Below are 16,403 nucleotides of genomic sequence, written 5' to 3'. Positions count from 1 at the left end.
ATTGATATTGTACTGATTCTACTACTGTTGAGAGTAATATTCTTTTATCCAATACTTGGAATCGGTGGTATATTTATGATTATTAGAAGATAAGCAACTAGCAACGTTTTGGCTAAGTTCTGGAAATAAAATGTCTTTGTCTTTATATTTTCTTATCTCAGCAGACATGGGGAGTTTCAAGGGTCATGCTCTCCCTGGAGCTTTTTTCTTTATCATGGGTATTTGGTGGACTCTGAAGAGTGTTCTGAGGTATGCCTGCAGAAAACACAAGCGGATCTCCTATCTTGGTACCAAAGTATTATTCCATCGAATAGAAATTTTGGAAGGAATCATAATAATCTTCATGGCTATAACTGGTGAGTGAAATATTTCTGTCTTCTGTTTTCTCCTTTGGGGTATTTTCACATGCAAAGAGAAGATTTAATATCAAATCAGCAAATAGCTGAAATGAATTATTTATTTAAAAATATCTCTGAACACATATTCTAACTGTGATTTCTATCTTATATAATTGTTAGGAGATGATGTGTCATATTTATACACAGGTTTGTTCCTTAAAGAGTTAGTCCTGGTAATTAATTTGCCTGTGCACTAAAGGTTAACTTCCTCTATGAAATTAGCTGGAACCTCTGAAACAATTTTATAGCAATTATTCTGATACTTGAAAGAGTAAACTCCATCAGAAACCATTTTTCAAAATGACACCCAAATAATCAGGTGGTTACGGGAAAGTTTTAATAATAATCATTGATAATAGGCTATACAGAGAGTTAGGCTGAAGACTTGCCTCATGCATTCATCTTGTTTGTGTGATTTCTAAATTAGAGAGAGAGGTTAGGTCAGATGACTTCTAAGACCTTTCCATTGACTATAAGATTCCGTAAAAATGTTCTGTGTTTTTAGAATTTCACTTCTTTATGAAAGGCAAACCTTCCTAATATTCTTTTATATATCTTCATGTTTAATTCATGGCAATAGTCTTTGCTTTGGCCATCAAATTACAGAGCAACCTTTTCCAAGAAAAGAAGATTCCATGCCAAATTCTATAGATTAACAAGTAAAGCAGCATCTTTAAGAAAATTTAACTGTTTGTGTAGCTGACTAGACCATATGCTATATCTGCCTGTGCTTTCTCATTTATTCTTATTAGGGAAAAGCTGAACTCGAGCATTTTTATGCTGAACAAAGCACAACTCCCTACTTTGTGGAAGCTACTCAGAGATATAGAATGTAAGAAGCAAGTAATCGACCTCTGTGGGACTAATCCCACAAATCCAAACCCCAAGTCATTCAGTATTTATCTGGTCATTAGATTAAAATAAGAAGTAAAATAATCCGTGGAACTGATCGTGGAGCTATGTAGAACTAAGATCCTTCAGCTTTAAAGATCTAAGATAGCTGTTTGACTAAATTAATTGTCTTGATTGAAAGTGATTATCTAAACCAATATATGAACTTCTAAAACAAGCATAACCTACCAGTGTTCAGCTATTAGGGAATAGCCCAGCAAGAGGAATTAATGTTGTAGAGGAACACTAGATTAGACTAAGCAGTGGGCTAATCCTCTTTCATCTTCCTTCTTTCTTGGTAAAGTTATGAAGAGAATTACTAAAACTTTAACATGTTCGTCTACAGGTATGCTTGGGGAGCAGTTTATTGTTGGCGGGCCCCACCTGTCCTTGTATAACTATGAAGAAGGCCAGTGGGTCCAACTCCTGGGCTGGCATCATACTACCATGTATTTCTTCTTCGGGCTGCTGGGTGTGGCAAACATCTTATGTGCCACCATCAGTTCACTGCCTAAGTCTTTAAGCAAGTTAATGTTGTCAAATGCCTTATTTGTGGAGGGTAAGTACGAGTTAGTATTTTTTGGTATCTTTCACTATTATTGAATAATATTCCTTTAGAGTCCTAGTACAGCCTTGATCCATACGGTTGTCCATTTGGGCCATGGTGAACTATTTGATGACCTATGCAGAATGCCAAAGATTTTTCCCTTTCTACTGACTCATTTAGTAAAACTGAACAAGCATGATCCTTCAAAGTGCTTTATTTACATTTTACATCTGCCTTAAGGAGCCACTTGCTCTGTTAGTTATCTCTGGGTTTTATCCTGGCGATTATCATTATTTTTGTTTTTAAAAGTAAAACTGAGGGGACCTGGGTGAAACAGGTGAAGAGATTAAGCAAAGAAAAACGATTACAGACAGAGAATGGTGTGGGGATTGTAAGAGGGAAAGGAGGGTGGGGGGAGATAGAAGAGTGTGGGGAAATAAATGGTGATGGAGGGAGACTTGCCTTGAGGTGGTGAACACCCAACACAATATACAGATGATGTGCTATAGCATTGTGCCCCTGAAGCCTGTGTAATTTTATTAACCAATGTCATCCCAATACATTCAGTAAAAGAGGGAAAAGGTGGAACTGAACTCAGAGTAGTGGAACATGAATATCCCGAAATGAGAGACACAACGGAATAGCTCTTGCCATCCACTAACTGGCCTTTTTTATATTGATATAGCAGCACTCCACCATGACGTGATAAGTAGGGTCCGAAACATTCAGTCACATAAAAAATACGACGTCCTGTTTTGGAGAGATGAATGAAAAACAACACTTTTCATTCAGTTGATCTCCCTGTTACTGCTTGGGGAGACACTGAAAGCAAGTGTTTAATGATGTTTCCATTTACTGTTATTTGCCAGAAACAATTGATTGTGAAACTAAAAAAAAGTCTCAAATTATCGGAAGGCAGTCATTTCCTAACTGTTCACCTTGCACCCCACCCCCCTCACATATGAAAATAAGAACTTTTGCCAAACCCAGTTCGAGAAAAGGAGCTAGATGAAAGATGACCCCAACAACCAACGGCCTGAGTCTTACTATCTCAGGGTGTTATAATATTTTAAATAAATATCTTTTCTTCATCTAAATGCAAAAGATGATGAAGCTGTAATCTTTCTATGGGATTAAAAATGTAGTTAGCTACCACTTTTTGGGAGGTTCCAGCATATCTTACAATTTATGTGTGTATTTGCTTCTCCCAATGGACTGAATTCCTCAAGTGGAGGCTTTGTCTCATTCATCTCTGTGAGCTCACCTGAGCTCCTGCTTTCATACCCATCATGGTTATTCTTCATCCTGCTGCACAGAAGATGCTTTGGAATATAGTTACAGTGTCATGATGTGTTTGAGGAGAGAGTAAAGGCGGGGGAAAGGAAAAGGAATGTTAGATTTCAAAGATTCTATTCTAAAGAGGTAGCGATGACTCTTCAGATGCCGTTATTGTGGGCAGCTGACAAGCAGTGGTCAGTAGATATTTTGGACAAATGTATATATGTATAAAATGCTGTGGGAGAGAGAAAAAGAGGAAAAGAGAGAGAGAGAGAGGAACAGTGCATTCATTTAAAAAAGACCAACTATTTTTTCCCTTTCTATCAGCATTTATTTTCTACAACCACACTCATGGCCGGGAAATGCTGGACATCTTTGTGCACCAGCTGCTGGTCTTGGTCATCTTTCTGGCAGCCCTGATGGCCTTCCTGGAGGTCTTTGCACGTAACAATTTAACCGTGGAGCTTCTGCGTGTCAGCTTTATCCTGCTCCAAGGGAACTGGTTCTGGCAGGTGAGTTTGGGCCTCCAGTGAATATGTCTGGTGTCTTTACCTATAACCTTCTGACTTTGTTTGTTGGTACATTTTCTCTAGAACCTAAGGACTTCTTTCTGATGAGCTGCGGTAGTGAGAACATGGGCGTTTGAGAGCAGCCTGGTAGAAGCAATGACAGAGTGGGGGGAGAGAAGGGGTGTGTACATCTTACACCTGAACATCCACGATATAGGTGGTGCTTTTAGTGGAAAGCAGTTCCTGATGCTAAAGCCACTTATAGCCTAATGGATAATAAGCTTGAGAAATATGTGAAAGGCAGGAAATAGAGGGAGCTATTATTTGTTAATTTATTTTTCCAAAGTGAGAAGCCGGGTGAGGCAGACAGACCAACTCCCGCATGTGCCCTACCAGGATCCACCTGGCATGCCCACCAGGGGGCGATGCTTGGCCCATCTGGGGCGTTGCTCTGCTGCAATCAGAGCCATTCTAGCGCCTGAGGCAGAGGCCGTCCTCAGTGCCCGGGCCAACTTTGCTCCAATGGAGCCTTGGCTGTAGGAGGGAAGAGAAAGATAGAGAGAAAGGAGAGGGGGAAGGGTAGAGAAGCAGATGGGTGCTTTTCCTGTGTGCCCTGACTGGGAATCAAACCTGGGACTTCCACACACCGGGCCAACACTCTACCACTGAGCCAACCAGCCAGGGCCGGGAACTATTATTGATTGAAAAACAACTAAATGCCAGCCACTGAACAGGACTTTCACACACACATTGTTTCATTAGGTCCTTCCTCATTGTAAGTTAGGTGTTAGCATTCCCTTCACATTCTGATAAGGAAGACTCAGAAAGACCAAGTTACTTTTCCAGGATCGTACAATAATAGAACTAGAATCTAAATGTAAGTCTCTGATGCCAAACCACAGGTTCTTTCTCCATTTTTCTCTGTCAAATTCCTAATCTTGGTGTGTTGTTGAAAAATTGAATTTCAATCTGTGGACATACATTTTATAGAGACTGGTTAATCATAATACAACATCTATATATAGATGTAAAGAAGGTCTGGAATGAAAGGTAAATGTAGTTTAATTAGGGAAGACCACTTAGATATGGTTTCAGTCACCAGACAGCAAGGATTTGGGACCTCAAGATTATTTCAGGGACTTGAATTCACAGGAGGAATGAGAAGAAGGCATTGGCAAGCAAGAGGGAGAGAAACAATGCGGTCAAAATGGGATAGGAAAGATGTGATATGTAAGCATATGAGGGAGTAGAAAGGCTGTGGGAGCAAAGGCTAGTAAATGGGCCAGGTCTAAGGGCTATTTTAAAGAAAAATGATCTAGAAAAAATAACAAATGTCCTATAATGTGATAAAATTGATAATTGGTGAGTTTAACCAGCTTATATGCAGAAGTTGTTTTCTAAGATTATTTATCATCTGCTGGAAACCTAAGGAGAAAGGAATAATAAAACATGATTATGCATTTTATATCTCCTGATTGGATTGTTTTACCATTTGCATGTATTATCACTTATTCACAAATAAAAATAAATTTCAAAAAATTTAAAAGAGTTCACTTCTGGTCACAGTGACACAGTGAGTTTATACTTCAGTATAAATCTCCTCTGTTCCAAATACCTAACAATGACAGATAAAATATCGAAAATACTTATAAAATATAAAAGGGATTAAAGGAAGAACATGAATAAACAAAAAAATAAGAAAGTAACAAATACTTGGCTGCAAAAAATAGTATGAACAAAAAACAAGGCAAGCTCCTTTGTGGGCCAGACACAGAACTAACTGCACAGTGGGAGTGGTGCTGGGCTGCAGGCCTGCGGGCTCCAGGGCTACCGCAGACAGGGAGGGTTTGTTGTTTGGTTCCAGTGGAACTAAAAGAAAACAAGGCCTTGGCCGGTTGGCTCAGCGGTAGAGCATCGGCCTGGCGCGCGGGGGACCCGGGTTCGATTCCCGGCCAGGGCACATAGGAGAAGCGCCCATTTGCTTCTCCACCCCCCCCTCCTTCCTCTCTGTCTCTCTCTTCCCTTCCTGCAGCCAAGGCTCCACTGGAGCAAAGATGGCCCGGGCGCTGGGGATGGCTCCTTGGCCTCTGCCCCAGGCGCTAGAGTGGCTCTGGTCGTGGCAGGGCGACGCCCCGGAGGGGCAGAGCATCGCCCCCTGGTGGGCAGAGGTTGTCCCTGGTGGGCGTGTCGGGTGGATCCCGGTCGGGCGCATGCGGGAGTCTGTCTGGCTGTCTCTCCCCGTTTCCAGCTTCAGAAAAATACAAAAAAAAAAAAAAAGAAAACAAAAGTGTTCCTCTTAAGGTGAGGGGTGAGGCCAGGCTTTAGGAGCTCTTTAATTGTGTTGTTTATATATTCTACATTGGCTCTTTTGATGGCTGCATCTGGCTCGCGGACAAATCTTTAATAATAAAAAAAAATAATAACGTTAAAAATAGAAAACATTCTCAGGTATTACAATCCATTCATTTCCTACCGCTCATGTTCATGGTTATGGGTGACTGGAGCCAATCACAGCTGTCCTCTGGGACAACACCAAATTTTTATTGGATAATGCATAACGTACACGGGTCGTTGTATGGCTCTCACAGAATTACATTTTAAAATATGTGGCGTTCATGCCTCTCTCAGCCAAAAAGGTTCCTGACCCCTGCTATAGCCTTTGTTTTAAAGGCTATTTTGTCAGATATAAGTATTGCTACCCCAGCTTTTTTTTTTCATTTCCATTTGCATGAAATACTTTTTTTCATCTCTGCACTTTCAGTCTATGTGTATCTTTTGTTCTGAGATGGGTCTCTTGTAGACAGCATATGTATGGGTCCTATTTTCTTATCCATGCAGCTACCCTATGTCTCTTGATTGGAGCATGTAATCCATTTTTATTTAAGGTTATTATTGATATGTATTTATTTATTGCCATTTTATTCTTTAAATTTACAAGCCTCTTTTTCTTGATTTTTTTTTCCTTTGCTTTTTTTACAGCAGGCCTCTTAACATTTCTTGCGGGTTTGGTTGTAATGAATTCCTTGTTTTTTTTGTTTGTTTTTTTTTGTCTGGGAAGCTTTTTATTTCTCCTTCAATTTTAAATGATAACCTTGCTGGGTAAAGTAGTCTTGGTTGTAGGTTCTAGTTTTGCCTCACTTTGAATATTTCTTGCCAATCCTGTCTGGCCTCAAGTGTTTCTGTTGAGAAGTCAGATGTCATCCTTATGAGGGCTCCTCTGTAGGTAATTAACTGCTTTTCTCTTGCAGCTTTTAGTATTTTTTCTTTGTCTCTTAACTTTGGCATTTTAATTATGATGTGTTTTGGTGTAGGCCTCCTTGGGTCCCACTTTAATGAAACTCTCTGTGCTTCTTGAACTTGTGTGACTTTTTCTTTCATCAGTTTAGGGAATATTTCAGCTATGATTTCTTCAAATAGGTTCTCTCTCCCTTGTTCATTCTCTTCTCCTTCAGGAACCCCTATGATACATATGTTGTTTCTCTTCATGTTGTCACAGAGATCTCTTAGAGCTTCCTCAGTCATTTTGCGCCTCTTTTCATTTTGTTACTCTACTTCTGCGCTTATGTTTATCTTGTCTTCTAAATCGCTGATTCGATTCTCTGCTTCATCCAGCCTGCTATTGATTCCTTGTAGTGCAGTCTTCATTTCTAATATTGTATTTGCCATTTCTGACTGGTTCTTTTTTGTAATTTCAGTGTCCTTTTTGATGCTTGCTATCTTTTTTATTTAGATTCTCATTATGTCCATCCATTGTTGTTCTAAGATCCTTGAGCATCCTTAAAATCATTATTTTAAACTCTGCATGTGGTAGTTTGGTTACCTCCATTTCATTTAGTTCTTTTTCTGGGGATTTCTCTTGTTGATTCATTTGGGCTCTCTGTCTGTTCATTTTGTCTGTGTATTAGGTAGCGCTGTCTGACTTTGAAATTTTTGTGGTGTTTTATGAGGAAGATGGGCTTAGTGGTAGTGACATCCAGGCCACCTGTTTTTCTTGTAGGTATGCTTCTGGAGTGTACTATTTTCCCTCCTGTTGTATGTGAGTATTGAATGCAGTTGGTCCTTTTGTGGGTATGATTATTCCTTCAGGTTGGCTGACTCTAAGGGTCAACTTTGATCATGTGTATTACACACTGTGCAGTGTCTGTCCTGTTAGTTGTATTTATTCTCCACAGTGTCTTTTGCCTGCTAGACCTCTCCTTTGGGCATGCTGCTTGTGTAGCAAGCTGAGTCTAGGGTTGGTGCTGTCTGCCATCCACCACCAATTGTGCTGGTTCTTGATCTTCTTGGGTTGGCATCAGCTGTTGTTTGTAACCTGCTGTGGGCTACGTGTCTGCAGCTACTGCTTTTTTCACTGTTTGTGCCTGCATTATCTGTGCCTGGGTAGTGTGGGAGGGGCCAACCTGTGTATAAGGATCAGCTTTCTCTTGCTTAGAGATGACAGCAATTCCATAAAAGCCCCAAGGTTTGTAAAATTTGCCTCCACTTTTCAGCTGCTCCACCTCCTTTTGCAGCTGCCTGGTCTTTTCACAGAGTCTTTTGTAGAAAGACTAGTATGAGCTAAGACTGGCCTCACCCAACTAACTGCTCTCCAGGTTGCAAGCTTGTTGGGTTAAGGCAGCTGAGGTTGGGAATACAGCATTTAGTGTGACCTCCTACTTCAGGGGTCTCTTGGTTAGGAGCTCAGTACAGGTATTGTGGCCCCTACTCCAGAGCCTAATCCCTCAGCCACTGCTGAATACTCAATTTTTTTTCTCCCCAACAAAGTGAGCAGCAGGTTCAGATTGAGTGCAGAAGTTCTTATAGCTGATGAGACCCTGGTCTCAGGGAAGAAGACTGGAAGAGTCCTTTCCTGAGGCTGACTGTGCCCCCCCAGAAAGTGGCTAAGCCCCTCAACTAGATCAACAATAGGCTCACAGGGACCCATGTCTTTCTCCTTTGGAGTCTAGTCCAGCAGGGCAGGATATCCAGCAGCCAGGACAGCTAACTGTGAAACTCCACCCTATCCAGTGCACATGAGCCACTGTGCAGGTGCTGGTCACAGAGAGCAGAACTCACCTCAGCTGGGCCAGGTGTGAAGAAGCCTTCCTTAGGATACCACTCTAGCAAGGGTTCTTAGGTCCTGCACCAATGGTCTCTGCAGCTGGCCAGTGGATATTCCAGCCCTGGGCCTCCCTGGCAGGAACCCAGCACAGACCAGTGGGAGACACTGCTTGTGACTGGCCCTCAACAACCTTGGAGCTACAACCAATCCAGACTTTTTGGCTGCCTCTGCCGGGCCCAGGTGCTCATGGAAATACCAAGCTGCACACCTAGGCTGGCTTTTTTTTTTTTTTTGTATATTTTTGAAGCTGGAAACCGGGAGAGACAGTCAGACAGACTGCCGCATGCACCCGACCAGGATCCACCCGGCACGCCCACCAGGGGCAACGCTCTGCACACCAGGGGGTGATGCTCTACCCCTCCGGGGCGTCGCTCTGTTGCGACCAGAGCCACTCTAGTGCCTGGGGCAGAGGCCAAGGAGCCATCCCCAGCGCCCGGGCCATCTTTGCTCCAATGGAGCCTTGGCTGCGGGAGGGGAAGTGAGAGACAGAGAGGAAGGAGGGGGGGTGGAGAAGCAAATGGGTGCTTCTCCTATGTGCCCTGGCCGGGAATCAAACCCGGGTCCCCCGCACACCAGGCCAACGCTCTACTGCTGAGCCAACCGGCCAGGGCCCCTAGGCTAGCTTTTACTCACACTGGGCCTGGGGAAAGTTCTGCTTAAAAGGACAATGTTCCCTGAGTCCCCTCTCCTGTAGTCTCTATCTGCTGGCTGCTTGTTGGGCTTGGCCACTGACAAAACCTCTGGTAGAGTGTAGAGCCTGCATCACTTCAGGGATTAAGAAGGGTGTGGGTGTGGCTCCACCCTTAGGTCCCAGGTGTCAGTCTGTCCAGACTTTTTTCACAGACCTCAGTAAGGTGTGGCCCCAGAAGTCTGGTGGGTGTGGCCTCTGAGATCCAGAAGTGTGGTCTGGCTGTAGTCTGGACAGTTTCTACTGAGGGGGAATTACCAGTCTTAGACTCAGGGGCCTGTGCGGGAAAGCTCTGGCCTCAACACCAGAAAACTGAGTCACTGACATGCTCCCTGCTTTCTGGCTTCTCAGAACAACCCCACCTTAGGGCTTTCCTTATATATATGGCATCTGTGACATATATTTAGTTTTACCCCCCCCCCTATGCAACCTAGATGTCATTTATTTATTTTGCTTGCCTAATTGCTCTGACTAGAATTTCTACTATAATGTTGAATATTAGTGGTGAAACCAGACACTTTGTCTTATCTTGATCTTAAGGGAAAAATTTTCAGTTTTTCATCACTGAATATAGTGTTAATTGTGGGCATTTATTTACTTTAAAACCTTTTTGCACTATAAATTTGAAGCAACCAGGCCCTGGCCGGTTGGCTCAGTGGTAGAGCGTCGGCGTGGCGTGCAGAAGTCCCGGGTTCGATTCCCGGCCAGGGCACACAGGAGACGCACCCATCTGCTTCTCCACCCCTCCCCCTCTCCTTCCTCTCTGTCTCTCTCTTCCCCTCCTGCAGCCAAGGCTCCATTGGAGTAAAGATGGCCCGGGCGCTGGGGATGGCTCCTTGGCCTCTACCCCAGGCGCTAGAGTGGCTCTGGTTGCGGCAGAGCGACGCCCCGGAGGGGCAGAGCATCGCCCCCTGGTGGGCAGAGCATCGCCCCTGGTGGGCATGCTGGGTGGATCCCGGTCGGGTGCATGCGGGAGTCTGTCTGACTGTCTCTCCTGGTTTCCAGCTTCAGAAAAATACAAAAAAAAAAAAAATTGAAGCAACCAAATGAAACGGCACAATTTAGAAACCTAAGCACATTCTCTGAAAGTCCACCAATAGCTAGAGATAATTACTATTCATATTTACTTTTGAATTACTATTTAAGTTTATTTTTGAATGTCCTTAAATTTTTTTTTTCAAAAATATGACTTACTAGGTACTGACTATATTACTAAAATGCATTTGTAGTATTTCAGATAATGGGAGTTACATTAGTTACCATTAATCTTGGAACTAAGCATTTTGAAGTATGGCAGATTAGTTTAATGTGTGTTTTTCTGTTTTAACTTGCAGATTGGTTTTGTCCTCTATCCCCCCAGTGGAGGTCCTGCATGGGATCCAAAGGACCATGACAACATTATGTTTCTCACCATATGCTTTTGTTGGCATTATGCATTCACCTTTATTGTTATTGGACTGGTTTACGCTTTTGTCATCTGGTAAGTGAATTTTATTCATGGGAGTTCTATTTCTTAGTCTATAATCAACAGCACTTGATAGTATTGAATTAAAATTCAAAGGGGGATTTCATTCCTGAACATTACACACACACACAAAAAAAGGGTGTTATAGCAGAAAATTATCTGCAAACAGAAATTTCTAATAGAAAGAATAAATACTGGATAACGTCAGAGTAATGGCGGAGTAGGAAGCGATACTGATAAATCTCCCCCAAAACTCAACAAAATCTTCAACCGGAAACAGAAAAACCTATCCTTGGAGCTTCCAGATGTTTCGCAATACACCCGAAGGTATGATCGAGCAAAAAATTGGCTAAATATATAACCAAACCCCGAAGGAATTAGGGAGTAAGAAATGCTCCGCCTTCCTCACTAACCTAAACAGGGCGGCTTTCTCTGGGATCCGTGAAAATAGAAACTGAGGCGGGCAAAGGGGGTGAATAGATCCAGGCCACGGCACAAACAGCCGAACCAGGCTGTGGCACGGAGATCCAAGCTGAGGAAAAACTGATCCTGTGGCAACCTGGGCAATACAAGCTAACACTCGCGCCAAACCCAAACAAAGAAAGACAGGTGGGGCAGCCATTTTACCCAATCTCCTGGTCGGGGCACGCAGATAGTGGGAGAGAGATTTCTTCCTAAGCCCCGGGAGTGGGTGCCTGTGTTACCCCACAGAGAGGCAGAGTCAGAGGCCTTTCTGTGGGCCGAAAGCTGAATCTCTGGGCAGCCCCAGCACCCTGGGAAAGCCGCGCATGGGAGGGAGCGAGAACTGATTCCAACAGTGGAACTTTTCCGTGCTGGTAGGGGATTCACTCAGAGGGAAACGCAGCCGGCCTCATATCCTGGTCTGCGCGCGCAGATAGTGAGCGAGAGATTCCTCCGAGTGCCTTGGCAGTGCGTGCCCGTGTTATCGCACAGAGGGGCAGAGTCGGGGGCCTTTGTGTAGGCCAAAGCGGAATCTTGGGCCGCCCCAGCGCCTTGCAAAAGCCGCGCACGGGGACGGAGCGAGAGCCAATTCCAACGCTGCAACTTTCCCATGCGGTTGGGGGTTTCACTCAGAGCGTGAGACTGCTGGCCGGATATCCTGGTCTGCGCACGCAGATAGTGAGCGAGAGTTTCCTCCAAGCACCCCGGAAGTGGGCGCCCGCCTGTGTTACCAGACAGAGTGGCAGAGCCAGAGGTCTTTGAGTGGGCGGAAACCCTGCCTGATTATGCTAGCAGCTCTGACTGACTGAGCCTTACCCAGAGCCCTGTGCTGACTGGAAATAGAGTGGGGAGTTGCCAGCTCTTTGAGCCTCTTACTATCCAGGCAGAGGCAGCAGCAACCCCATAGCTGGATTATCAGGCTACTAACTGAGGAAGTAAAGACTAGGAGAAAGGCTCCAGGAACACGGACTCTCTCACTGTCGGAGCCTATAAATGCTAATGAGCCTTGACTGCCAACAAGACTAAAGCACAATACATGACATTGCCATAGAGACTTATCAACTGCAAACCTCTACCTGAGCGTGCCAAAGGGGCAGAACCCGGGGTACAGAGTCACCAACCAGGAAGAGGGAGAGAAAAGAAAAAGCAAGAAGATAACCTCTCAAAATCAAGAATAATCTGCAGACTTTATAACCTATCCCATTTTATTATAATTGTTTGTTTGTTTCTCTTATCTTCATTCTTGATATTTTTTTTCCTCCTCCAATTTGGCCGATTAACTCTCTGCCGGTCTTACTCTCTCCTCTCCTTGAACTACACTACCCATAAGTGTTACATCTCCCATTATCTTTTCTTTCCTCTTCCTCTCTCTCTATGAGGGTTGCATTCCAAAACCCTTAACTCTCTTTCTCTCTCTCTCCTCTTTTTTCTTTTTTCCTCTTTTAGTGGTTCCCTCTTTCTTTCTCTCTCTCTCTTTCTTTTCTCCCTCTATATTAGTTTCTTCCTTTCTCCTTTACATCTCCTCTCATTCAAACCTCAATAACAAATTATCTTATCTGGGACTCAAACTTATGTTTGTGGCATTTTGGGATTTTTTTACTTCACCTTTTTAACTCACTAGCAGTGCTCCCATCCCTGGCTTTCCATTTTATCTAGTTCTTGTTCCACTAAATATAATAGTAATTTTTTAATTTGTCCCCCCATTTTTCTGTTTCCCTCTTATTCCTCTCATCATAACTCTTAGTCAACCAACACCTAAAAGCAAATCATTTTATTCTTGACCCAAATTTTTTCCTTATTTGCTTTTTGTGGGTCCATACCCCCTTCTTTTTTTTTCTTTTTTTTGCCCCTTTATTACTTTTCCCCAATTCAGGCCCTCCATTACAGGCATTGTTTGTTATAATTCACAGTTCACCACAAGATTTTCTCAAGAAAGTGGGGAGAGGAGAGGAGAGGAAAAAAGGAGGGGGGGAATAATTTCTTTTTTTTAAAAATTTTTATTTTATTTTATTTTTCTTTATTTCATTATTAATTTTTTTAAAAAAACAACTCTTCGATTTTTTATTTTTTTAACTTTTTATTCTTTATTAAATCTCATTAATACTATCAACAAAACCACCCTCAGATGCCATTAAGGAAGAGAAAATCGAATATCATGGATACAAAAGAAAGAGAGGTAACACAGCTAGATGAGGAAAAATCTATGGAGAAAAAATTTAATATATTGGAAACCTTGGAGCTAAATGACAGAGAATTCAAGATAGAAATCCTAAAAATCCTCCAAGATATACAAGAAAACACAGAAAGGCAATTTAGGGAGCTCAGAAAACAACTCAATGAACACAAAGAATATATGTCCAAGGAAATTGAAACTATAAAAACAAATCAAACAGAGATGAAAAACTCAATTCACGAGCTCAAAAATGAAGTAACAAGCTTAGCTAATAGAACAGGTCAGATAGAAGAGAGGATTAGTGAAATAGAAGACAAGCAACTTGAGGCACAACAGAGAGAAGAAGAAAGAGACTCAAAAATTAAAAAAAATGAGATAGCCCTACAAGAATTATCTGACTCCATCAGAAAGAATAACATAAGAATAATAGGTATATCAGAGGGAGAAGAGAGAGAAAATGGAATGGAGAACATACTCAAACAAATAATAGATGAGAACTTCCCAAGCCTGTAGAAAGAACTAAAGCCTCAAGTTCAAGAAGCAAACAGAACTCCGAGCTTTCTTAACCCCAACAAACCTACTCCAAGGCATATCATAATGAAATTGACACAAACCAACAGCAAAGAAAAAATTCTCAAGGCAGCCAGGGAAAAGAAGAATACAACATATAAAGGAAGGCCCATTAGATTATCATCAGATTTCTCAGCAGAAACTCTACAAGCTAGAAGAGAGTGGACCCCAATATTTAAAGTCCTGAAAGAGAGGAACTTTCAGCCAAGAATACTATACCCATCAAAGCTATCCTTCAAGTACGAAGGAGAAATAAAAACATTCACAGATACAGAAAAGATGAGGGAATTTATCATCAGAAAACCCCCACTCCAGGAATTACTAAAGGGGGTTCTCCAATCAGATACAAAGAACAAAGAAAAACAGAGCCACAAATAAAAGCTCCAAGAAGAACACAATAAAACCAAATTTAAACTGTGACAACAACAAAAAGAAAGGAGGGGAGAAGATGGAGATTAACAGTAGCAAAGGATGATGGAGTGCAAAAGTACTCACAAAATAGTTCGCTACAATGAACAGGGTAGGGACCCTTTTCATTACTCAAAGGTAACCACCATTGAAAAAACCACCACAGAAGCACATGAGATAAAAAAGATAGCAACAGAGGAAAGATGTATGGAATACAACCAAATAAAAACAAAAGATAGAAAAACAAAAGAGAAGGATCAAACAAGACACAAAACTAACAGAAAGCAAGATATAAAATGGCAATAGGGAATTCACAAGTGTCAATAATTACACTAAATGTAAACAGATTAAACTCACCAATAAAAAGACACAGAGTAGCAGAATGGATTAAAAAAGAAAATCCAACTGTATGCTGCCTACAGGAAACTCATCTAAGTAACAAGGATAAAAACAAATTCAAAGTGAAAGGCTGGAAAACAATACTCCAAGCAAATAACATCCAAAAAAAAGCAGGTGTAGCAATACTCATATCGGATAATGCTGACTACAAGACAGGAAAAGTACTCAGAGACAAAAATGGCCATTTCATAATGGCTAAGGGGACACTGAATCAAGAAGACATAACAATTCTTAATATATATGCACCAAACCAAGGAGCACCAAAATATATAACACAGCTACTTATTGATCTTAAAACAAAAACTGACAAAAATACAATCATACTTGGAGACCTCAATACACCGCTGACGGCTCTAGATCGGTCATCCAAACAGAGAATCAACAAAGACATAGTAGCCTTAAACAAAACACTAGAGCACCTGGATATGATAGACATCTACAGGACATTTCATTCCAAAGTTACTGAGTATATATTTTTCTCCAGTGTACATGGATCATTTTCAAGAATTGACCATATGTTGGGCCACAAAAACAACATCAGCAAATTCAGAAAAATCAAAGTTGTACCAAGCATATTTTCTCATCATAAAGCCTTGAAACTACAATTCAACTGCAAGAAAGAGGAAAAAAATCCCACAAAAATGTGGAAACTAAACAACATACTTTTAAAAAATTAATGGATCAAAGAAGAAATAACTGCAGAGATCAAAAGATATATACAGACTAATGAAAATGAAAATACGACATATCAGAATCTATGGGATGCAGCAAAAGCAGTGATAAGAGGGAAGTTCATATCACTTCAGGCATATATGAACAAACAAGAGAGAGCCCAGGTGAACCACTTAACTTCCCACCTTAAGGAACTAGAAAAAGAAGAACAAAGAAAACCCAAAACCAGCCGAAGAAAGGAGATAATAAAAATCAGAGCAGAAATAAATGAATTAAAGAATAGAAAAAATTAGTAGAACAAGGAGCTGGTTCTTTGAAAAGATCAACAAAATTGACAAACCCTTGGCAAAACTTACCAAGGAAAAAAGAGAAAGAACTCATATAAACAAAATCCAAAATGAAAGAGGAGAAATCACCACAGACACCGTAGATATACAAAGAATTATTGTAGAATACTATGAAAAACTTTATGCCACTAAATTCAACAACCTAGAAGAAATGGATAAATTCCTAGAACAATACAACCTTCCTAGACTGAGTCATGAAGAAGCAGAAAGCCTAAACAGACCTATTAGTAGAGCAGAAATAGAAAAAACCATTAAAAACCTCCCCAAAAATAAAAGTCCAGGCTCTGACGGCTATACCAGCGAATTTTATCAAACATTCAAAGAAGACTTGGTTCCTGTTCTACTCAAAGTCTTCCAAAAAATTGAAGAAAAAGCAATACTTCCAAACACATTTTATGAGGCTAACATAACCCTCATACCAAAACCAGGCAAGGATGGCACAATAAAAGAAAACTACAGACCAATATCTCTAATGAATACAGATGCTAAAATACT

At 41.6% G+C, this 16,403-nt stretch overlaps 1 protein-coding gene across 7 annotated transcripts in view; it reads left to right on the top strand.

The window, feature by feature from the left end:
- TMEM45A (transmembrane protein 45A) overlaps window positions 1-16,403 on the top strand; it is a 124,635-nt gene that overhangs the window by 100,570 nt on the left and 7,662 nt on the right. For 6 of the 7 annotated variants that reach the window (XM_066241124.1, XM_066241121.1, XM_066241119.1 and 3 more), the window contains 4 exons: window positions 162-356; window positions 1,636-1,848; window positions 3,442-3,626; window positions 10,747-10,892. In XM_066241124.1, coding sequence (XP_066097221.1) covers window positions 167-356; window positions 1,636-1,848; window positions 3,442-3,626; window positions 10,747-10,892 — 734 coding nt within the window. In that variant the 5' untranslated portion in view covers window positions 162-166. The remainder of the gene's footprint in view (window positions 1-161; window positions 357-1,635; window positions 1,849-3,441; window positions 3,627-10,746; window positions 10,893-16,403) is intronic. The other variant, XM_066241125.1, reaches the window with a different exon arrangement.

Source organism: Saccopteryx bilineata, chromosome 8 (assembly GCF_036850765.1).
Source record: "Saccopteryx bilineata isolate mSacBil1 chromosome 8, mSacBil1_pri_phased_curated, whole genome shotgun sequence".
NCBI lineage: Eukaryota > Metazoa > Chordata > Mammalia > Chiroptera > Emballonuridae > Saccopteryx > Saccopteryx bilineata.
The sequence above is the reverse complement of the archived record's forward strand: the minus strand, read 5'-3'. Positions and strand labels throughout refer to the sequence as shown.